Source organism: Pithys albifrons, chromosome 18 (assembly GCF_047495875.1).
Source record: "Pithys albifrons albifrons isolate INPA30051 chromosome 18, PitAlb_v1, whole genome shotgun sequence".
Lineage (NCBI taxonomy): Eukaryota > Metazoa > Chordata > Aves > Passeriformes > Thamnophilidae > Pithys > Pithys albifrons.
The window spans coordinates 4064659-4087128 of NC_092475.1; the positions used below are offsets into that span (position 1 = coordinate 4064659).

Consider the following 22470-nt stretch of genomic DNA (forward strand, 5'->3'; position numbering starts at 1 on the left):
AAGTGGATTCCTTGCTTTCAAAGCCCCTGGGTGCTGCTGCTCTCTTCAGCAATGCGGGGGAAGGCTGTCCCTGCCCAGCCTGGGCAGGGGAATCCATGCCAGCATTTTCCCCAGGGGATGCTGAAGTAGCTACACTTCAAAGGCTTAGGAAGTGTCCATTTTGCCTTCAGCTCCACCAGCCCACAGTTCTCGGTGGAAGCTGCTTGTGTCAGCAGCTGGAGCTGGGAGGGAACCTGGACTAAGTCAGGGCTGCTGGCCAGGATCAGCACCCAGACAACTTAGCCTTTCCTCACTGGTCCCTAAACCATCCCCAGCCATTGCAAAGTGCTCCCAAAAGACAGTCCAGGACCATGGGTTTCATCTTGCACTTGCAAGCAGCCATCTGTGTCAGTTTGGGCACGTCCCTTCCCCTCTCCCAAGTGTTTGGGTTGAGGGTGGTTGTGTGCTCTGGACTGTGCCACTCTAGTTTAGTTGGACACTGCTGCTGTCACATTTTACTTTTCTTTTTCTCTTCCTCTCAGAAAATGCCAAGTTTGAAAAAAATCCCATCTTAATGGTGGATGAATTATTTAAAAGGGTCTGTTTGCTAATGTGATTGACTTCAACCAACAGCACAGGTTGAGCTGTAATTATGGGAAAACAATCAAATCTCTATCTGTTTTCTCACCATACTGGTCTTGCTGCTTTTTGTATTATAGCAGAACCTGTTGGTCAACTTTAGTTAAGCTGAGCCTCCTTTCTGCTGCTGGGGCAAAGAAACGCAAACCAGTAGAGCCAGTCAGACTGCAAAGAAAAATTATGGCTTATTGTCTGTGCAAGTTCACCCACACTGCTCACTCCTGTCTCCTGTGTTCCAGGTGATCATCTCCTGATCACGACCTAACTGAGCTCGAGGAGTCGAGGAAAAGACAGACACAGACCCCCAATGTGAGTATTGTGCTTCCACTGATTTTTATCTGCCTACTGGCATCCTGGGCAGTGTTACGTAGCTGGGAAGGGAGCAGGGAGCTGGCGTCAGCCACACACAGAGAATTGCCCAAAATTAGCTCAGCAGAACGCCGGGAGAGCTGTAACTTGGTGCTGGCAGATGGAGCCCGGTCCAGTTCCCATCTGATGGGCAGAGGCTGTCATGTCACAGGTTTGCTTGCTTTTCTGTGTCCTCTAGGAGTTTGAGGAGGAAATTTGGATTTCTCTAGCAGCTGGGGAGTTGATGGTTTGTGGCAAAGTGGTGGCTCTGCCTCTGCAAGGGTGCAGAGTTGGTGGGGAACAGAGCTGAGCCCACCTGGGCTGTGTGGCTGCTGCCCAGCTGGGACCCTGGGGCTCTCCACTCCTCTTAACAAAATCTTTTCCTTTGGCATTTTCCACTTGAGCATGAAAGGTAATGAGATATCCCTGCAATCCAAAATGCAGAGAAATGGCACCCAGCTCTGGCTCAGGTGGAGGGAAATAGCCACAGAAAGTCAGAGCAATTTGTGGGTGTCAGGGTTTATTTGAGTACTGCGGAATCTGGTTGTGTTTGTGCTTAGTGAGCAGGGACCACCAAAGCCTTCTCTGAGCAAATATCTAGGCTATGTGACACCTGTGTTGTGAGCAGAGGTGGAGCTGAAGCCCTGTGGGGGCATGTGGGCTGGCAGAGGTGCCTATCCTGGCAGGCAGCACCACTCACCTAGGCTGGGCACTGGGGGGCCATCACCCCCTTTCACACCTGATCCACCTTCCATGCAGCTTCTCAGTCAGCACTGGACTGCACCAAGCCATGTACATGCTCAGCAGTAAATGACTTCTGATGGGGTTGTGGGTCTCTCTTCCCAATCCATTTCACACTCTGAATTGACCACATCTCTGTTGCCAAGGCTAAGAACAAATTTGCTCCTTTTTTCCTCTGTGGCAACTTGGAGCTGGGTTGTGGTGACCCCTGTTAGCTGAGTAAGGTGGCCCTCTGTCCCCCGCCTCCATCCCTGTTGTGTTCCTCATGGGACATCTTGTCAGTGCCCTGCTGTGTTGTTCTGATACGTTCCTTCAGGCAGTGCAAATATTCAGCAAGGCTGGAGCTCACTGGGGCTCCCAGCAGCCCCAGGCACAAGGTGTAATGCTACTGAGGGCTGTTGTCCCTCTTCCCTACTTTCAGTCCTGGAGGAAGGAAGTGATGGTGGCATTGCTGCAGGGGAGAAGCTGTGTCCACACATGCTGCTTCCCTGCACAGGGGTTTGTTGATGTGGGTTGAACTGTCCCTATTACCTGTTCCTTGTTCCTTCCTCTGGGACAGTCCTACAATGGGGAATGTCCTGAGAGCTCTTATAGGGGAGATGACCACAGATCCTCATGTGGCTTCAGTGGATGATACAGGTCATTGATGCACGGTATTGATTCAAAACCCAGCCTGGGCAGCAAAGTGTCCCCAACACCAATGTGTCACCAGACACTTGGGACAAACAGAGATGCCTTAGTCCATAAAAATGCCAAACTGTGGCTGTCCCATCTGTTGGCTGACACAATGTGGGCCTGAGTTGGTAAGAGGGGACCCATCCTTGGTGCTTCAGCAGGGATGATCTTGCAGAACTGGCTCTTTTTAGCACATTACCCCTTTGTCAAACACTACTGAAGAGAAAAGTTGATTCAGTCAGACTTCCTCACCTACACCATATCCAGGGGAAAGAAATATGTTTATTCCATTTACATGGCCATTAGCATGCCCATGCACCCCCTGGCACAGCAGGAGCAGAGGTTGCCAGTTTATGGAAGCATTATTGTGGTGGAAATTTGAGCTCCTTACCCCATTCAGGGCCTGCTTTCCCACACAGGACCAGGAATGATGAATTCCCCATGCCAGGAACAGTAAGGGCTCTGAGGCATGCTGCTGTGGGGGTCTTCTGCTGTGGAGGAGAAAACAGTGAGACCAAGATGCTCTCCAGGTGCCATGTGCGGTGTAACTGGATGACAATCAAACCACGGGGTGATACCACCCTGTATCAGAGATTCCCAGAGTATTTACTTCCCACTTTCCACAGTCAGGGGCTCTGGGGCCAGGGAAGGCAGTGGGAGTGTGTTGGCTGGGCTGGTGGAGGCAGTGACCATGTGCCTCTGCTCCCAATGGGGCCTTGAGCTATTCCCTGAGCCTCACCACTTCTCAATTAAAATACCCAAAAAGTGTGATAATGCTTCGTTACCCACTTCCCAGAGCATTTTGAGGTGTTAATTAAATAATGTTTATAGAAGCTGTGGTTACCCTGAGATGCACAGGCAGATAAGTGGCTACTTTTAATCATCTTCTGAATCCTCATGCAGGCAGCCAAACTTGTCTACAGTTCTGTCCAAAGCCCACCATGCTCTGTGGAGCATCATGGCATGTCTGTGGGTCCAAATGTCATTCCTCCTCAAGTGAGGAAAAGAACAAATATTTAGTGTTCAGCCCCAGGAAAGCAGCAGGAGGTGGGGAGTGGAAAGACAAAGCATCCCTCCCCAATGGGTACAGTGCAAGAAGAGCTCTGCAAACTGCTCACTTCACTATGTAAAAGCCCAAACCCATTTCCTGAGTATATTCAGGTACTGCAGAGGACCAGCAACTCCTGCTTCAGTGATCCTGCAAGCCCAATTGGGGCAGCAAAGACTGTACTGGGAGGAGGGATGTCTCAGTTCTCAGGGGAAACAGAGGCTCCCAAGTGGAATAGGGGCTCTCGAGAAGAAATGAGGCAACAAAAGAAAACCCCCATTGCTTTGGTGGTTGCCACACAGTTAGAAAAGCAGGAGCTGCCTCCATAGGGCTGTGATGGTGTGAGAGAAATTGAGCTGCTGGGTTTGTGATCATTGGTACTGCCCTGTATTATGGCAACAGAGACTTTATGGGAAAGAAGTAAATCAGTGTGCAGGCTGGAACTTGAGACTGGAGCTTTATCTTGGAGGATGTGCTCCTATTTTCCTTCCCCTGCAGTGGGTCACGTCTGTGCACATGTGAGCAGGGGCAGCATCCCCCTGGTGCTGCTGGTCCCATTTAACTTGTTCAGGGGGCTGTGACCAGGACCAGTCCCCAGCAAACCCAAGGGGCCATTGAGGCAGATCATAGCCCAGTTGTAGCCCCACACCACCCTGGTGGGACCCCCAGCAGAGGCGACCCTGGGGCTGGGCGTCTGCAGGAAGAGCTTGCTGCAAACCGGCCCCTGGGCTGGCAGAGCAGCACTGAGCAGCTGCCCTGCTTTGGGGAGGATTTTCAGGTTGTGCGAGGTGGAGGAAGGCACTGAATCCTCCTCTCTGGAGAAGCAAGAGCCAAGGCTGCTCCTCTTGTCTCACCTGTTGGGGGGTAATTTTGCAATCTGCCAACCCCAATACAGCACCCACAGCAAACCCAGGGCAGTGGAGAGCAGGCACTGGGCTCCATTTGAGGACAGCCTGTGCCATGTTAAGTCTTGTGAATAAATAAATACCTAGCAAGGAAAAGAAACCCTCAACACACATAAAAATGTCCTCTTCAAACTGTCAAGCTCACAGTACATCAACAAAGAGCATTAGGTCCATGCTGGCCTGTGAAATTCTCCTGGCACTGCAGATTTTCCATGAGTGATCAGGCAACTTTTCTGAGTATAAATTTGTTTTGTAGTTCTAAAATTAAACCAGAAACATAGTAGGGTAGCCAAGGAAAGAAAGTTTGCCTGGTCAAATCATCTCTGCCTGGCAACCGCCCAATGAACAATCACCCAATGAAAGGTGTTTCACCTCAATCTAGCCTGGAGATGAACAACTTCAGCACTGCTGATGGGGAAATATCTGGTGGTAAATCCATTAAGCTGCACTGATCCCAAAGTGTTAGAATGTCACACTCCTGCCTTTTTTTTTTTTTAAGGCTTCAGCTCATTTAACTAATGAGATGTTTTATCCCTCTGAAAGGAGACCGTGTTGAGGGTGCGGATGTGCCGCAGCTCACTATGAGCATGGCAGGCAGTGCTGGGTGGTACTGAGGGGCCAGGAACATCCTGGGGACCAGGGAATGGGGGACGATTGTGCTGCCAGAGATGGCTGTCCAAGTCCATCACTTCTCAAGCCCCCTTAGAGAGAATAGAAAATAACCTCTCTGCTGCTTTTCCTTTCCCCAGCCAGAGGTGTCCCACTCCAAAGAGCAATGTCATCAGTACCCAGGTAATGCCTGGAGCTGCTCCAGACTCGTGCATGAGAGCTGACATCCCAGGAGACCCTGTACACCAGCCTGGACCCTTTATCCTGCCCTGAGCTGAGCACTGAGAGCTGAGGAGAGCAGGTGAGCAAAGCTATGGCAGTCCACAACTGCCCCACCCCGGGTCTTGTGTTTTCCAAGTCCTCCAGATTTAGGGGCTGGATGAGGAGTTTTCCTTTGGTCCCTGACACTGGGACTCTGTTTGCAGAGGGCACCTGTCACTTTGAAATATGCCTGGCCCTGCCAGAACACCAAAGGGCTGCTCTTGGCCCCTTTGCAGGGCCACATCCGGCACCACTGGGTGTATATCACAGTGACAGCTCTGGAAAGGGCTCAGGGCTGTAAATGAAATCCCTGTCTCAGGGTCCAAGCTCCACACTGAGGAACTCTGTGGTCTGGGCTTCATCAATAAATCTCCTTCAATAAATACTCTGGAGCAGTACAGAAGAGTGGGGGGCTGTGGCTTCGCACCTTGGCCAGTCCACACGGAGTGAGGAGGGAGCAAAGCTGAAGCTGTCAGAGAGCCCGAGCTGTCTGTGGGGTTGCTTTGCTGAAGCAAAATACTATGTACAGATACCTGTGGACCAACATTCATGCAGGATCTGTGTCTGTGCACAGACCAGAGACCCAAAGTCCCCTGCAGGTTGGCTGCAGAGTGGCTGTCCTGTCTGCAGGCAGGGATGGGTGTTGGCATCTCAAAAGCACCAGAAACAGCAATAGCGTTTCCCTGCTGATTGAATCCACATCAGGTCACAAGTCCCTGCTCACCTAAGGGCTCTGAGGAAAAGAAAATCAGAAGTGAACCCCAGCACTGGTGGCACTGCAGCCGTGCATGGCAGGCAAAGCTGCTGCCCACAGCCCAGCCTCAAATCCTGATCTGCCAGGCTCTGCCCACAGCGCTGAGTCACAGCTGCAGGGATCCGGATCTGGCACAGAGCACTGGGCTGCCCCCGCGCCCTCCACCTCCTGCCACATCCCAGCCCAGCCCCACCTCCCTGAACCACAGGCTGGCACCAGTCCCAGCCAGGGTGTCACCTTCCCAGGATGTCCCAGCTGGAGCCCTGTGTCCTGAAATGCTGGGTTCGGCCCTTGGAGACACCAGCCTTGGGGAATGGTCAACACTGAGGTGGGCAGGGGCTGATCCAGCCCAGCAAGCATAATAGGGAGCTCATGCAGCCACCTCTGGCTCTGCTCCGAGTTGTGATCCCTTCCCAGATTACAGCACTGGGGAATGCAGTGGGATTTAATGCCTTAGCACTTTGGAGCCTTCCCAACCAGCACTTGGAGTGTCAGTCCTATGACAGCAGTGGTGGGTCTCACAACCTCCCTTCTGCCCTGAAGAGGTTCTGTGCCCAGGGCAGAGCCAAATTTAGGACCCAGTGATCCAAGGAAGTACCTTCCATGAGTATCAGGGGTTTGGGCTTTTTCTATTTTGCAGTAGAGCCAGGTGTTACTTCTTCTAACTAGTTACTTAGCTGTGGCTCCTGGAGCTGAGTAGCAGAGATCAGTTCCCAATCCCTTTTTCACAGTGGCCCATGTTGAGCTGCATGAGCTGTGACAAGCTACACCATGCCTTGGGTACCTTTTATTTGCTGGGATAGATCACTCAGCCCTGTGAAGGGTAAGATATGCCCAGGGAAGTAGGAGCAATGAATATTTTTATTTTTTTCTAAGAGGGTGATATCTCTGTTCTATTTGTACCAGATTTGCTCAAATGCCAAACAAAGTGACTCTGGGATGGTTCATGTTTAGGCAGCTGTTCTGCTGATCTGAGCGTGCCGAGAGCACACGAGCTGAGCTCCCTCCTTGCGCTTGCTGGCGCGTGCCTCATTTCTTTTGAAAATCAGATGCTTTAGGGGAAACTTTCTTCTTGCAGTTCTGCATGCCCACATCTTGCATATGCAGGCAATCTGGCACACCTCTGCTCTGCATGCAGATAAAGGCACGGGCGGGCTGCCGGCAGCAAACTGGGCTGGGAGAGTGCTGGAACTCAGGGGAAATCTCCCCGTGGGGCTGCAAAACCCAGGTCCCAGCCCACTCTTCACTTTCCAGCAACAGAGGGGAGGCTTTCTCCATGGTCATCTCTTCATGGTTGAAGGCTCAGTGTCCAGGTGCTTTGTTGGGATCGGGATTACTGGCCGTGACTCACTAACCCGGCATGACTTTCAGGGAAGATGTTCCCAGGTAGCAATGCTGAGTGCCTTGTTGTGGAAGTCCATGTTCTCCCTGTGTGGTTTTGGTGGTTCTGGAGGACCCTATGGGTGTTGTGGCCACACTGGCTTCCTGCTAGGCTTGGCTCAGCACACCACCTCTCCTGGTTGCTCTGTAAAATGGGGTGAAAAATTCTAGTTTGGTGTCTCTGAAGGGTTCCAAGAGGCTGCAGAAATGACAGTGGGGTGGCTGAACGGTATATGTTGCCTCTGGAGAAGCAGTGTGTGGTGCCAGAGCAAGGAGGGATGCAGGGACCCATCTCCTGCTGGGTCCATCAGGCTTAAGCACCAAAGCTGCTGTGAATTTTCCCACCATCAGTCCCTATGTGGTCCTACCACAAAATCTGAAGTCCCCTCTTTATCCTCGAGAAGATGCCCTGCCCCACTTCATCTCAGAGAAATGCAATTTTGGCAGTTCAACAGGTAAAGGCCTGATTTTCCAGCTACGTTTTCAGTTCTCCCCAGTTTCCAAAATATGCTCTTTGCTGTGCTCAGAGCTCAGGCAGGGTGGATAAAAATGCATCCCATGATTTAGCAAATGATTTCCCTTCCTAGCTTTGGGCTTTTTCATGTTTCTAACACTTCCCAGAACACCACATGCACAAGACACATCTCTTCTATTGGACTTTTTCTATTTTAGGCTGAAACCTGAATAATTTGAAACAAAAGAAAATCGTTGTACAGGACACAGCCCAGTGTGTGGCTCAGCCCTGACCATGACCACAGAGAGTTTTGCAGAGTTCCTGAACAAGCTCAAGGAAATCCATGAGAAAGAGGTCCAAGGTAAGGAGACATGAGATGTCTTATCAAAAACTGGCTAAGGTCCATTTCTTTGTAATGCCATCATGATCCATTTGGTTTCAAATAACTGAAGGGAGGAGGAGCAGGTGTGGAGCTTTGGGAATTAGTGCTGAGCAAGCATCACCAATGAGGATGGAATGGGATGTGGGGTCACAGCCTGGCCCTCAGGGGACCACACCCTCCAATGGGACCTTGGTACCTCTCACTCGTGGAGAACAAGGTTTACTGAGAAAATCAGTAACTTTTTGGATGAGAAGGAGGAGCAGAAGAGAGAGGGCATTCCTGTACCCAATGCTCCTGGAGAGCAAGCCATGGAGGTGCTCAGTCTGTGCAGGAATCCCACCTGCTCCAAGCGTTAGCCACAGGGGATTTGGCTCCTTTCCTGCTCCTGCTGCTGTGGTCTGTGCTCGAGGTGAATTGGGAGGTTTGCAGAGGTGACACACACACCTGCTGGGCATCTGCTGCAAGCAAGGAGGATTGGAGTATATTTGGATACTGAAGGATCAAAGGGAAAGCAGAAAGATGCAATAATCTATAAGACAGAGGCAGCAGGAGATGAAGCTCTGTTAAAGAAAACATTAGAGTCAGGTTGGATAGTTTATTCCTCTAGGGAATAAATTATTCCTCAAGTCATACATTATTAAAATAAAACCCATTAGGTTAAGCAACTAAATGCCAAATACAATTGTTTTCCTATTAGAATAATTCCCAGTATCAATATTATGAACAAAACATCAGCACTTTTGGAGGATTCTGGCTTATGAATTCATTCTTCACTTGTGTAATTTCAAGCCATGTGAGAGTTAGAGGAAACTGTTGAGCAATTTAAACCACATGTTTACATCTACTTTGCATAAAATGTATTTGACAGGATGTAACCTCTGCAGATCCATCAACTAAAGCCTTTCTTGTACAGCTGTAAATATTCTCCAAAATGCTTTCCAACCTTGACAGCTATAAAATACTGCCCACCTGGGAAACGTGTGCTGTAGCAAGAAATATGTAGAAACAAAACTAAACCAGGCTTCTGAGGGGTGGGAGGTAAATGCAGATGCATTAAATACTCAGAATAAAAAATGTGGTCACATTCTGTACAACTTTTCCAGCTGTATTAAAATGCAGTGGTGCTTCACACATTCAATGTGTTACTCCTTCTCGGAAATGCTGTTTGTAAATCGATGAGATTTCTGCAAAGCCACACACCTTCCTGAAATTCCAGCACTGCAGTTTGTTTCTGAGTGCCAAGGAATTGGCAATAAACACCCACCTCTCTGCCTCTGTTCATTATTCCAGGTCTGCACAGCAAGCTGACAGAGCTGACGACTGAGAAGTGCCAGTGAGCAATGCCGAGTCCACTCCACCCACGCTGCAGTGGGACGGGGGAGGAAGGGGGGTTACACCACTTGGTTTTCAGACCTCCTGAGTTCTCCTCCAAGACTGATGGGTTTAGAGAGCACTGCTTGCCTTTCTGGCTCTGGCAAATTCAAACCTTTTGTTGCCTTTTGCCACACAAATCCCCAGCACAGGCAGGGCTTGGTGTGATTCCAACCTACCTCCAGTTTGCCTTCCCACTGGCAAATGACACTCATGCCAGCCTGTGATTACTCTCTTGAGAAGTAATAAACTGTGAGAAAGCAAGCTGCAAACTCCAAGGGAGGTGTCACAGGGCAGCATCTAGGCTCTAGCACATTTGTTTCCCCTCCTACCAGACAAGAAAAAGGGTACTATTGGTGAAGGCACAGATTTTGTGGAGAAATCTAATAGCCCCCTTTTTTTGCATATTCTATTTCTTCAATCAGTGATGCTCAGAGAATTGAAGAGCTCTTTGCCAAAAATCACCAATTAAGGGAACAACAAAAGGTCCTTAAAGAAAATGTAAAGGTGTTAGAAAACAGGTAAGATTTGTCTTCAATAGGGTGCTGCTTGGTGGGAGCAACTGCGCTCTCCTAGGAGTACAGCTTGGGGTTTGCTGGCTCCCACAAGGGGGATGTAGTACATGAACCTCTGTATTGCTCATACTCATCTGATGGGAGAGCTGGAGGAGTCTGAGCACATGCAGAGGAGCTTTCCTAAGCTGATGGTGGTGGGACTAAATCTGGGGGGTTGGAAGGGCCATTGCTGGGCTGCAGGGGTCATAACCCCTCTCATCAATTCTGAACGCTGGGCTGGGTGTTCACACTTCTCTGTGGGGAGAGCAGGAGCTTATTTCCTTCATGGGAACTGTGTGGTAACAAGCTGCTGGCTGTGGGTTTTCCTTCCTCCAGGCTGCGAGCAGGTCTCTGTGACAGATGCATGGTCACCCAGGAGCTGGCCAAAAAGAAGCAGAATGAGTACGAGACCTCTCACTTCCAAAGCCTGCAGCACATCTTCATCCTTTGTAGGTACCACTGCCTGCTGTAAGCTTGGCTTTGGCCAGCTGAGCCTTTACTCAGTTAATGCCTCCCCCAGATACTTACACAGGAGCCCTCATGGTGAGCAGGCACTCAGGAGGGGCTTGGGGATGGAGAGAAAGGAGGGAGCAGGACTGTGGATGGCAGCCCACATCCCCTTAAGCAGAAGTAACCCCTCACACAAAGCAGTAGAGCTGGGAGATGCAGCCCTGTGCACCTTCAGAAAAGTGAGAGATGTCAGGCCATTTCTGCTACCTGGAGAAAAGATGCATTTGGCACAGCAGAAGCAACACTCCAGCAAAGACAGGAAAGTCACAGCAGCAGTTCAGCATGAGTAAATGGAAATCAAGCAACACATGTGATGGATCTTCCCCTGAACCTTTGGCAGAGCTCCCAGCACTGCTCAGGAGTGGGGTGTTTCTCCCTGGGGATCAGGTTGGCCCAGGGAGGGTCATGGGGGCAAAGGAGATAGGGCATTTAGGAGGGATGGAGAGGTGCCAACGGCCCTTGGTTTACCTTCCCTGCTATGCCACTGCTCCCTGAGTGCTGCTTTTGAGCAGGAGCAAGCTGAGCCAGTCACCCACCCTGCCCAGAGCCTGCCCATGCTTGTCCTCTGCCTCCTCACTGCAGCACCCACCTGCTGGGAGCTCTCAGCTACCTCTGCCCTTTGCCTGGTCCTACCCAAGACCCTCAGTCCTCCTCCTAACCCAGCACCTGCTCATCAGAGGCTGCCGCAGTGTTCAAGGGCAGGATGCTGGCTGTGTTCAAGCCACTGCCTCATCTGGGTCGTGCTCTCCCCTTGAGCTGGATGAGCTGGAAGCAGACTCAATCCTGATGAAACCTGAGTCAGAAAGTTGCTCCCTTTTATCCCTTAACCCCTGCATGTTTTCAGAGAAGGAAAGAAATCTGGCCAAAAAAAACCCTGCTGCCATTCCCTCCTCCTCCCCTGGGCACCCCAGCAAGCTGTGAGGAGCATCAGCTGCCTCCTTGCAGCACCTGAATCCACCAAACAACCTTTGTCCCTGCAGCTAATGAGACAAACCGCCTGAGGGAAGAAAACAAAACTCTCAAGGAAGAACTGAAGAAGCTCCGGAGCCTGGAGTAAGTGCCTTCCTGAGTTTCATTTGTTATAGGGGGTATTGGTAAGGACATGGACACCCCCAGAGCTGAGCAGGGCTGAGTGCAGACTGCAGCATCCTCAGAGGTATTTTAGCATCTAAATCCTGTGGATTCCTGCATATATTAAACATTGAAACATCCCTAATAGTATCAAAACCTTTGTTGACCATTGCTCACTCCGCCGTTCATCTGCATCCAAGGATTTAATTTGTGGGGAACAAGGGTATTCCACTCCTCTCCTCCTCATGGAGTTCTGCATAGGGGAAGCAAAGTACTGCTCAGCTTGGCCATGGACCTCAGCCTGGGCTTCCATGGCTTTTCCATGGCACCAGCTCCCCTCCTGCAGCAGCCAGAGAGGGTCTGCAGGAAGCAGATTGTATTTTGGGGGAAAAAGAGTGACACACAAGGAACTGTGATGTGGTTAAAAAGGGAGAAGGATCTGTACAACAGGTTCATACCCAAGCAGAGCACTGTGCTGAAAGTCAAGTAACCTGACAGGCTGGCTAATATATACAAATCAGCTCATTCCTCAAGGGTTTAAAGTCCAGAGAATTAGCACCGAGAGATTAGCTTAGAAATGTGTTTTCTTTGGAGCACAGAAGCACCATCTGCTTAAAGAGAAACTCTGGCTTTTACTCCCCAGTGCTCCCCAAGACCTGACTAATTCCAGAGCTGTAGCTTGGACTGGGCTTGATATGTGCTCTGTGTTCCTGCTTTGCTTTGCTCTGCTCTCCCCTGGGATGCTGCATAGGAAGGTTTCCAATGAAACATCCATGTCTCAGCATCACAGTTCAGCCAGGACTTTGTCCATGACATGTGTGTGTGTCTCCAAAATTTAGTCACTCTCTTGTAGTCACCAGGAGCATCAGTCCCTCCATGGAGGACAGCCACCACATCCCCATGCTGAATCCACCCATGCATCAGGCTGAAAGTCCAGCCAGACACATACAGGTTCCCACAGGGCTTTTGCAATAGTCACAGCTGGGTACTGGCTTACCCAATGTCGTGGTTTTCTGCAATGTTACCCACAGCCAAGTGGGGCAATCAGACCTTGAGCTGTTGTGCTGGCTTTGTCCTATGCTCCAGACTGCAGTTGAGCTAGTGATAAGCTGCAGTTGAAAGAGGTGAGTCTGAGGATCTGGTATATCCACATACACACATACATAAATATGTATATTTTTATATCAGGTGCAGAGCTCCCAGTATCCTGGCTCCAAAATCTTCCTTCTCCTGCCCCTTCTCATTCATTTATATACATTTCCTCTCAACAGGGACAGGCCAAAGAATGCAGGAGTCACCTCCAGAGAAAGCAGCTCCACACCAAACTCCCCATTGGCTTTACTGTCCCCGGTGAGCAGGAATGCTGGCACCGAGAAAGCAGCTCACAGGGAAGCAGAAGAAGCCCACCATGATGTGGCAGACCTTGAGCTGGGAGAAGGTGAGTGTTGCTGACTCCTGCCACCCTTGGGGGACCTGGGAATGGGAAGAGTGACTGAGTCAAGGCACAAAACTGCTCTGGAAAAGGGTCTGGAGAGCAAAGACCAAGCTGTTGGCAGCTCAGATGGACACTGGCATAGGCAGAAGAGCTGCTGAGGGAGAAATGCATATCAAAGGAGAAATGCACTGCTCTGCATTAGAACAAAAGGGTGTTTGGGTGCTCTCACTGTAAGACAAGTGATGTGCAAGTGTGGATTCACCATCTGTCTCATGCAGAGACCATGTTTTTGCCTTGCTGCCACCCACACATGCAGTGGAGGGCAAACTCAATCAGGCGCTGGCTTGAGACAAAAGGAAGTTTTGACTCAAAGTCTTTAGTAAGAAGTGGTTGGTACCAGCCAGTGGCATCCCTGTGAGGTTGTAACACTCCAACATGTTTCAGGGCAACACTGCAGCAGTTCTGGGGCACTGGTTGTGTCTTTTTTGCAGAAAAGCCTTCAGCACAGAGAAGCTCTCCAAGCAGCAGGACTTCCCCAGGCACAGTACTCCAAGAAGTCAGCCTTGCAGAAATGGTGAGTTGTCAGAGGTGGTCTGATGTCCTCAGGTCTTCTCCCCACCACTGTGGTCATCTGAACTGGATCAAGATGGGCAGATAGGGATATGAAAAGAGTAGGAGGCATTCAGAGGGTGGAACAATTAACCAGATCTTGCCAGTGCCAAGGAGGGCTCCTACCAAATACCAGATGCATCCTCCCTGCAGAAATTGCCTCTTGGTGCAAGCAAAGCTTGGTAAGTTTGGCACGGGCTCCTGTTCCCACTGTGAGGATGCACATCTTTGTTTGCTTCTATGTTTATCCTCCATGACAACACATCCAGCATCCTTGAGTCCTCTGCCCATCACTCTGGTTCCTCTCTCAGTTGTCTTGCTGGGGAAACCTCTGAGGAGTGAAGGACCTGGGGAGATTGTGCTGAGCCACATTTCAGTGTGGCTTATTCTGAGCCAGAGTCAGCTCTCCATTACCTGGGTGAGCAAGGAGCTGGAGCATAGTGGAAAAGCCTGGACAATATGTAAACTGTGGGAGTTGTGGGTACCAAGAACAAATACACCACAGCAGCCCTGCCCAAGAGCAGATGCAGATGTCCCTCCATCTGCAGGGTAATGAATATTGGTATTTTCAGAGAGCCTGGCATTCAGTGGTTGCCATTTTGCACACTGATGCAAACACAAACATAGAGAGTGTGTCAGCTGAGGGTTGCTGAGTGATATGGTGGCATTGGGCACCGGGAGATGAGACTGCAGGATCTGGAGCCCTGATCCTGGTTGTGGGAAATCAAGCCCGCATACACACCCACATAGATGCTTCTGTCTTGGCACAGGTTTCACTTACCTGACCTCCACAAAAAACTTGAAAGAGCAGGTGAAAAGGGGTTTTGGTAAGGCTGCAGGCAGGCTGTGGGGATAATTAATAGGGATCACAGGAAGGGCTGGTGACATCTCCAGGTGGGCAGGCAAAAGTCAAGTCAAAACATGTCGTGAGCCTTTCATGGCAGCTGATGGAGATGATGATGTCCTGGCCTCACAACCAGGTACTCCACTAGAAATACACCCACCAAATCTGCCTGTGCCAGGAGCTTACATGAGTAAAGGCCTGAGTAAGGGCCAGAGAATTTTCAGTCTTATCTTGGTTAAGTCACTGAATCATGACTTGACTTGAGTGAAGACACAATAGATCCCGCCAGAAAGAATGAGAAGGAAATTTCCCAGGAAAATGAGTGAAAATCTGGTCAATCATCAAACAGAGCACTCAGGAGCTGCCTGTCTTGTTCTCACTGGTGAAGAGATGTGTCCTGGCTTAGCTGGGCTCATTGTAGTCTGGGGTACACAACAGAATGGCTCATCTGGACTTTCTCCCCTCTCCCACAGGCATCCCAGAGGATTGCCAACCAGCTGCATGGAACCATTGCCCTAGTGAGACCCGGGTCCAGGCCCTGTCTCCTGGAAAAAAGTCCTTCAGGGACAGCAGTGTCCCCACCAGCAAGGAAGAGTCCTCTCCCTCCAGAGCACGAGCACAGCCCCAGTCTTGAGGCGTGAGTACCAGCTCCGGGGTGGTGGTGTGGGTCTGATCCATAGCCCATAGCACTGTCCCTCTGGGCAGACTGTGATAGGATGGCTGGTATTCACTGTGCCTACCCACCTTCCTCTCCAACTTCTCCCACAGCCTTGAGGAGGGGGTTATCTCCCAATTTACACCAGTAAAAAAATGACTGGAATCCAGCCCAACAAGATCAGCCTCTCATTATTCCAGCTTCTCAGTCAGACCCATAAAGTGAACCAGGTGCCCCCACCCCAGCCAGGAGAAAGACTTGTCCCACAGCAAGGAGGAATCCTTGCTCCTCCTTATCTATTCTAATGCACTTTCCTGCAGGGCTCAGCACTTCCCAGGCTTATCCTCTCCAAGTATTTCAGGAGCACAGAGGGCTCAGCAAGCCAGTGAGTTCACCTGTAGCAAGTTTTCCAGAGTGGGAGTAGTTCTGCTGAGCATTCCTGGGAAAACCTTGCACTCATGGAAGCCAAATAACCAGCAATAGCAGGGATTGAGTTTGCAGGGCAGGTTCATGCACTGTACCAACCTTAGCATGGCTGTAAAAGTCTCCCATTGACTGAGATTAGGGCAGGGTGGACTGTTATTCTGTCCTGGGGGTTTTCAGGCTCACCAAGGCACTAAGAAAGCCCACAGGGGGTGGGCAGAATGTTGCTGGCTGTAAGGCATGATTTCAAAACTGACTCCTCAACAAAAGTGCTGATGTGAGTGATTGCTGCATCCTCTCTCTCACTCAACCCCCTGCCTGGAGCTGCCATGGCCCAGAGAAAGGCGATTGCTGCTGCATGGTGGGATGAGGACGGTTTCCTGCAGTGTGTGCAGTGAGGAGACCCACTGTCAGACCCCCTGGCCAGCAGGACCCTCCTCCCTGGCACAGCACCCAAAGACAAGCATGGACAAGAGCTGCAACAGGGCACAGGAAGAGCAGGAGAGACCATGTACATCCTCTGCAGGGCTGGGAAACCGTGGGAAAACTCTCTGGTTAATGTGATCACTTTTTCACTGCTCTTTTTAGTTATTTAACTGCAAGCAAACTGGACTCCCCCAAGGTTGCTCCATCCTATGAAAACCTAAAACTGACCACACGGAGAGAGCAGCTCTGCCTCCTCCACAAGCACCTTTCCCTGCACCAGCTGGCAAGTCACTGTGCCTCGGCTGACCGGGACGGCAGCAGCTTCTCCAGCCATTTGCTCAGGACCAAGGATGCCGACGGCAGGGCACGGTCACGCGACGGCTGGGAAGACCACACAGCCTTGCTGAAGCTCCCTGCCACCATGGTGTACGTGAGGGATCAGCACCTGGAGGAGAAGCTGCACCTCCTCAAGCACCGGGAGCGGCTGCAGCACCTCCTCATGCAGCAGTGCCAGCCAGGCCAGCGGGCAGAGGGAGACACAAAGCTCACACCGAAGGAGCGGCCCCTCTCCCCGTGGCTGAGCATCGCGGCGGGATGCAAGGAGGAAAGATCCTTCCTGGAGGACGCCGCGGATGGGAAGGAAGAGAAGGAGCTTTGGCTGAGCCGGGACCTCCCCGAGCTCCGAGTAAAGGTGAAGGAGGGAAGGAATGATGATGTAGACACGCCACTGGATCTGTCAGACTCCGGCCGTGGCAGGGAAACAGACTGGCACAACCGCCGGGGGCTGCGGGGGTCCGGCAGCCCCGGGGAGAGCCCTGCTGAGCCGGCAGCCCGCGGCTCCGGCGGGAGACACAGGGAACAGCGGGGCGACCTGCGCTTCCCCTACCACTGGCCCAGCGCCACCCGGCCACTGCCTGCTGCTGCCAAGGAGGAAGAGGAGGAGGAAGAGGATGCAGCCATGGTAACTACACATCAGCTGTGGCCCCTTTCCCCTCCCTAGTGTGTCCAGCACTGCTGCTGGTACCTCTGTGACCAGTGTTAATGTACCATAGGAGGATGGCTTTGCTATGCGTGAAGCCAGCTGGCACATGGCAGAGCCACAGCTGCTCAGCCTGGGCTTTCATTCCTCATCTCCCCTCCAATACCCACGGGGTTTCCATCCAGGCCCAAGGACAGGCAGTGCCTGTGCCCCCTCCCGCAGGCTGGTGCAGGAGGTGTGCTGGGCTCCCTGCAACACACTGAAGTGCACAGGAATGTTTCCATGATGCTCATACCCATGGATGTCACAGGCATCATGTAAGGGCTGGGGACAGTCCTTTCCTCCTGCCTGGCGACAGCAGCATTTTTGTCCCCTGTATCTCTGTATCCCACAGCTTGCACTCTCACGGGCACATCGGACAAACAACTCCATGCCAAGCAACTCAAAGGTCCTTCCTAAGACAGGGGTGAGACAGAATGTGAGTGCACAGAAAGGAGAAGCAGGTAAGAAGCCCCAGGCAAATGTGACATTTGAGAAGGCAAGAGCAAAACGTGCGTTTTGGTGAAGGCATCTCCCAGCCCAGAGCGCTCTGCTGGGCTCTGCACGTACTTGCAAACCCACTGACCAGAGCGACCCTTCCAGGGACCCAAGAGCTCCTGGCTCCCAGCACTTTTGGACCATCAGGGGAACTTCATGTTTCATATTTCTGTTCTTGAGAGCTCAATTTTCAACCCTAGATTTGTCCAAAATTCAGGCTCAGTACCTGTAGGGAGAAAGTAACCCTGGCTGTTCTGGAGAAAAGCCCAATGTCTCTGTCCAGCACAGCCAGGAGCCACTCATGGGGTGTCCTTGCTCATCCTGTAAAGTACCCTCCACTCCATGCTGGATGGGAATTCTCCAGGCCAGTGTAGCTCTGACCTCTTGGCAAAACCCACTCCACAGTGAGCAGCAACAAGATAATGTTGCTGCTCCAGCATTTCCCACCCCCTCAGGGAAACAGAAGCTCAGAGGTCCCCAGCAGAGATGGACAAAATGCAAGAGGTTTGCAGGACTAACACTGGAAAACCATCCCTTCTGTCCACTTGCTCCAATGGAGCCAGGGATGCTGGTACCTGCAGCAGGTAAATCAGGATGCTCTGCTCCCTTTCCCTGCTTCTTCCCCCACAAGAGGCCTTTCAAGGTTTTCTTCCTGCCTGACCACCAGGGGACATGGGTGCCGGGTTTGTCAGGGTGGGTGGGAGGCAGCAGCCATGGGGATCAGAGCAGGAAGCACGTCTGCTGAGAGCTGCTCAGTACCAGCCTTACTGGCTTGACCAGAAAGTTGGGCTCACCTGGATTAGTTGGTCTGGGCGTGTCAGAGTGGTTTGGGAAACTCTCCGGAGTAGGATTTTTCACGTGGAAAAAAAAATAAAAAAGGGAGTCCTCTGTGATTTACATGCTAAGGAGATATCATCATGGCAGAAGAATTTCAGCTGATTACATTCTGGGTGTGGGAATACAGGACTTTCTTCAGTTCTCACCTTAAGGTTGACACAAAGCCCAGGAAACAATACACAAACACTGCTGCACTTTCTCGTGAACCTTAACCTGCAGAAGGATAAGGTGAGAATGGGATCAGGCTACAAGAACTTCAGAAGTGCCTGGAAGCAGCATTGGCTGCTCTCCCACCTGGGCAGGGACAGCAAGGGAGGCTGCCGTGCTGAGCCCCACTCCAGCAAGACCTAGTGTCATGAACAAGAAGTATTGAGCTTCTGTAATCCCCTCAGAAAAGGGCACAGCCCTGTCCCCAGCCCTTTCTACCATCCATGCCCAGCACAGATGTGCTGCTGTGAGTGCAGACGGTGATGCCACAACCAGCAAGGTTTTGCCCCCAAATTGTGCAGAGGTTGGGTGTGTGCAGGTTTGTGTTTGGGGTTCTGTAGCTGTGGGGTCTGTGAACAGCAAAATGCTTTTTCTGAGCAGGGAAGTATCTCCCCTGCCTTTCCTTCCTCTGCTCCTGGGCATGATTCCTGCCGAGAGCCACTGACCAACAAATGTGAGGATTGTCCTTTCTGGCCTCTTCCTGCCAACTCGCTTCTCCCCACACGGGGCTCAAACGGGAGGGGGCAGTCTGGGATTTAAATACCCCTCGGCTTCCCACCTGAATGTAACCACAGCCGTAGGGTCAGCACTTGCAACCTTGTAGCAAAGTCCTACGGATACAGCTTTACTGAGGGCTGGTTTTCCAACAGAGTCCTGTTGGATCATCCATAAACATTCATTCCAAGCCACGTAGCTCTCAGTGTCGCTGCTTTGCAACACAGTTTATTGCTGAACCTGTGGCTCTGTATGTGCTCATGAACTTGTCAAGCCTCATGGCAGCCAAAAAAATCTTCTTTTTGTGTTTCCTTAGATGACAGTGATGCTGAGTCTGGGAAGCAGGAGTCTGATGAGCCAGACACAACGGACAGCGAGGTTTGTTTGCTCTCCTTGGCCATCATCAGGGTCCAAGAGACATAGGACAGTTTGTCCCTACCTGAGCTGCCTCCGGAAGGTGATGGCTCTTCCTGTACCAGGTGCCAAACCTCATTCCCACCCTGTTACACAACTTGTTGCTGAGGGAGAGAAATATCACTCTTTCCAGCTAGTCAAGAGTGTTTATGAACAATAGCATTTGGCATCACTCCATAGCAATGGTCACAAAAGTCCCTGGCAATGCCATCAGCTCCCTGGGAAAGCCAGGGCAGTTTGTAGACTGACTGTTCTCATTGATGTAGGAGGGTGCCCCATATGAAGATGAAGCCGAGGCTGATGGGAAATACTTTTGCACCAAAGACAAAGCTCATGTGCAGCAGAAGAAGAGAAAAAGAGGACAGGATCCTTGGACAAAAGGTAGGGAGGAGGAGTTCCTCCGGGCATCAGCTCAGGGTTACAATTTCTGCTGCTTCCCAAGAAACTCCTGTGAGAAATGCCTGGGAGCACCAAGGGCAGAGGGGAGGAAGGTTCTCCTTCATATTTTTCTGCTGAGCACATGACATGCTGTGCTGTGTTTTGGCAACAGTCTTGTCTCCAGCTGGAGGAACCCCTGCTAATGGTTAGCCAGGACAGCCTGGGCAGGGTGATCGGGAGAGCACTCCTGAGCACCTAAGCTAACAGAGCTTGTGTTTGCTTAGCAGATCAGGGAGGCAGTGACTGGGGAAGGCCAAATTCCCAGGGGTGAGTTATTGACATTTAGAGAAAGCTTTCTACCAGTTCTGTGCCTGTGGAGGTTTCCCTGCTGATAGAGGAATGTGTTGTACCTGTGTTTCCTACAGGTGAATAAGCAGAAAACTGCTCCTGATAAGGATAAGACACTGTGTCTGTCAGGCCTTTAAAACTGCTCTGTCAGACAAACCCTGCTACTCACCCCCTCTGTACCAGCCATAAAGACAGGGAAGTGTAGAACAGGGCTGCTGCTGAAGCACTGAGGGAGCTTGTCTAACAGCCTGGCCTTTGCAGGGGTCTGCTTGCTCAGGGGGCACCACCACAGCTGGGTGACAAAGAATTTGCAGTACAAAATCAGCCACTCAGAGTAATGGTGGGGAAGACGCCCTGTGCACCCCAAGGTAGAAACATCCAGCTCTCTGGGACAGGTTGGAGATGTCCTGTGTGAGGCAGGAATGGGGTGATGGAGAGGCATAACACGTCTCTAAGCATGTAGCGTGGGCCATGTACCACACTGCAAGGAGCAAAAATACAAGGAATACATCTTGCTGGTCCAGGTACCCTCTCAGTTATGCTGCTGCACCAGGTCAGTTCTCTGCCTATTTCTGCTTTACATGTTGTTTCTGTGTCCAGGATCACAACATCATCCCCTGGATAACCCACACATCTCACTTGTGAGGTGTTTCTCTTCATCTTTCCTTTGCTGAGCTTTGCTTCCTCCTGTACTGTCCCTATTTTGGGATGAGGCCATGCTGACTCCCTATGTGAAAATCCATTGCTCTGTGGTTAACTCCTGCTGTCATCTTGCTGTTCACAGGATCTAAGAAGTCAGTGAGAGGAAGAAAGAAAATCAAAGTGGAGCAATGCTCAGCAGGGATCACAAAGGAACTGGAGAATTGCTCTGCTTCCCACAACGATACCTCTGAGGAGAGTTAACAGCAGGGCAGGGTGAAGAGACACAGACGCTGCAGATCAAAGGACAGTGCTCAGAGGCCTCAGCATCCCACCCATACTGGGAGAATGAATCCTTGTGTCATGCTGGGCCAGGCAGTGGGGAATTCATAAGGACCCATCAGTGGGTAGAGCACTCTGAAACTCCTCACTCAGTGCCCCGAAGAGGCTGGGCAAGGAAGAGCCATGCAGGTGATACCTGGAGCAGACAGGTCAGTGCTGGAGGAGCAGCACACTCAGTGACCCCAGCCCTGCACTGGAGCAAATCCTCAGCCTGGTGCTAGGAGGAGACACCCCTTTGTACCCCTCACCCTGGGTCAGAACCATGTTCTTCCCTGGGATTTCGTGCTCAGAGAACAGACTACGCAGACACCACTCCCCATGTAGGATGTCCCTGTGGCTGATCAAAGGGTGGTGACCAAGCCAAACACTGCAGGGCCCCATGTACAAACCTGCTTCGATTAAATTCCTACCCAAGTTTCATACACATGTGGATCTTGTTTGACCTGGGAAGAGTCTATGGTTTCCTTTTCTAGTTAAGTGAGGAGCCAGCATATGAGTGGACACGTGGCATGTGTCCCTGGAGATGACAGGGAGAAGCACATGGGAAGAGAGGGCTTGGGTGCTCCCTCTCCCCCAGATGTTCTGCATGCCTGGAAAAGGTCAGCATGTGAGACCCAGCTGTGGCTCACAGCAGAGCTCCATCTCAGCAGTTCACATTGATCTTGGCAGGATTGCTGGGTGCTGTTTTTCACATGGATAAACTGTTCTTAATAATTTTGTTTCTGTTGGGATGAGATGAGATGTGAAGGGCTGCAGTGACCATCCCTACAGCCGGAACATCGTGCCAGGAGTCAGGCCGAGGTGCTCCTGGAGCACAGGTGGAGAACAGGGGGGCAAACCAGAAGGAGACCCCAGGAGGAATGCTGGAGCCAGTACCTGCTCTGACTGGTGTCCCATCATTTCCTTTACCCTCCGTTATTTCTGTTTAAACGTGTGTTTGTCTGCCCATTCACAGGAACGAAGGCAAAATGCAGCCAGCCAAGAGCAGCATCCTTATCCCACAGGGTCTTCCCGCCTTTTCAACTCCAAAATCGCACTTTAAGAGGGGGAGTAGGGGCGAGAGGGAGCCCAGCCCTGCACAGGGCAGTCCCGCACCCAGCCGGGGGGGAACGATGCGGAAGCGGGACATGGAGCGGCAGCGGGCGCGATGCGGGAACCGTGCGGGAGCGGGACCGGGATTGGAATTGGGAGCGGCGGGCGGGCAGTGCCGCCTGGTGGGCA

General features: G+C 51.4%; 1 protein-coding gene across 3 annotated transcripts; it reads left to right on the forward strand.

Annotated features, from left to right (window-relative positions):
• Positions 1-810: 810 nt before the first annotated feature.
• On the forward strand, positions 811-21664 carry RBBP8NL (RBBP8 N-terminal like). 3 transcript variants are annotated; one of them, XM_071572786.1, is made up of 15 exons: positions 811-927; positions 5085-5245; positions 8012-8154; positions 9466-9508; positions 9972-10067; positions 10437-10549; positions 11591-11663; positions 12953-13119; positions 13608-13690; positions 15043-15206; positions 16236-17034; positions 17447-17555; positions 19445-19506; positions 19809-19923; positions 21053-21664. In XM_071572786.1, the coding sequence occupies exons 3-15, from the start codon at positions 8088-8090 to the stop codon at positions 21169-21171; spliced, it is 2010 nt and encodes a 669-aa protein (XP_071428887.1). In that variant the 5' UTR covers positions 811-927; positions 5085-5245; positions 8012-8087; the 3' UTR covers positions 21172-21664. The 3 variants fall into 3 exon arrangements, with proteins under 3 accessions (XP_071428887.1, XP_071428888.1, XP_071428889.1); XM_071572787.1 differs by lacking the exon at positions 811-927 and adding an exon at positions 1084-1138 and having other exon boundaries at positions 5089-5245; XM_071572788.1 differs by lacking the exons at positions 811-927; positions 5085-5245; positions 9466-9508 and having other exon boundaries at positions 8102-8154.
• Positions 21665-22470: the final 806 nt, after the last annotated feature.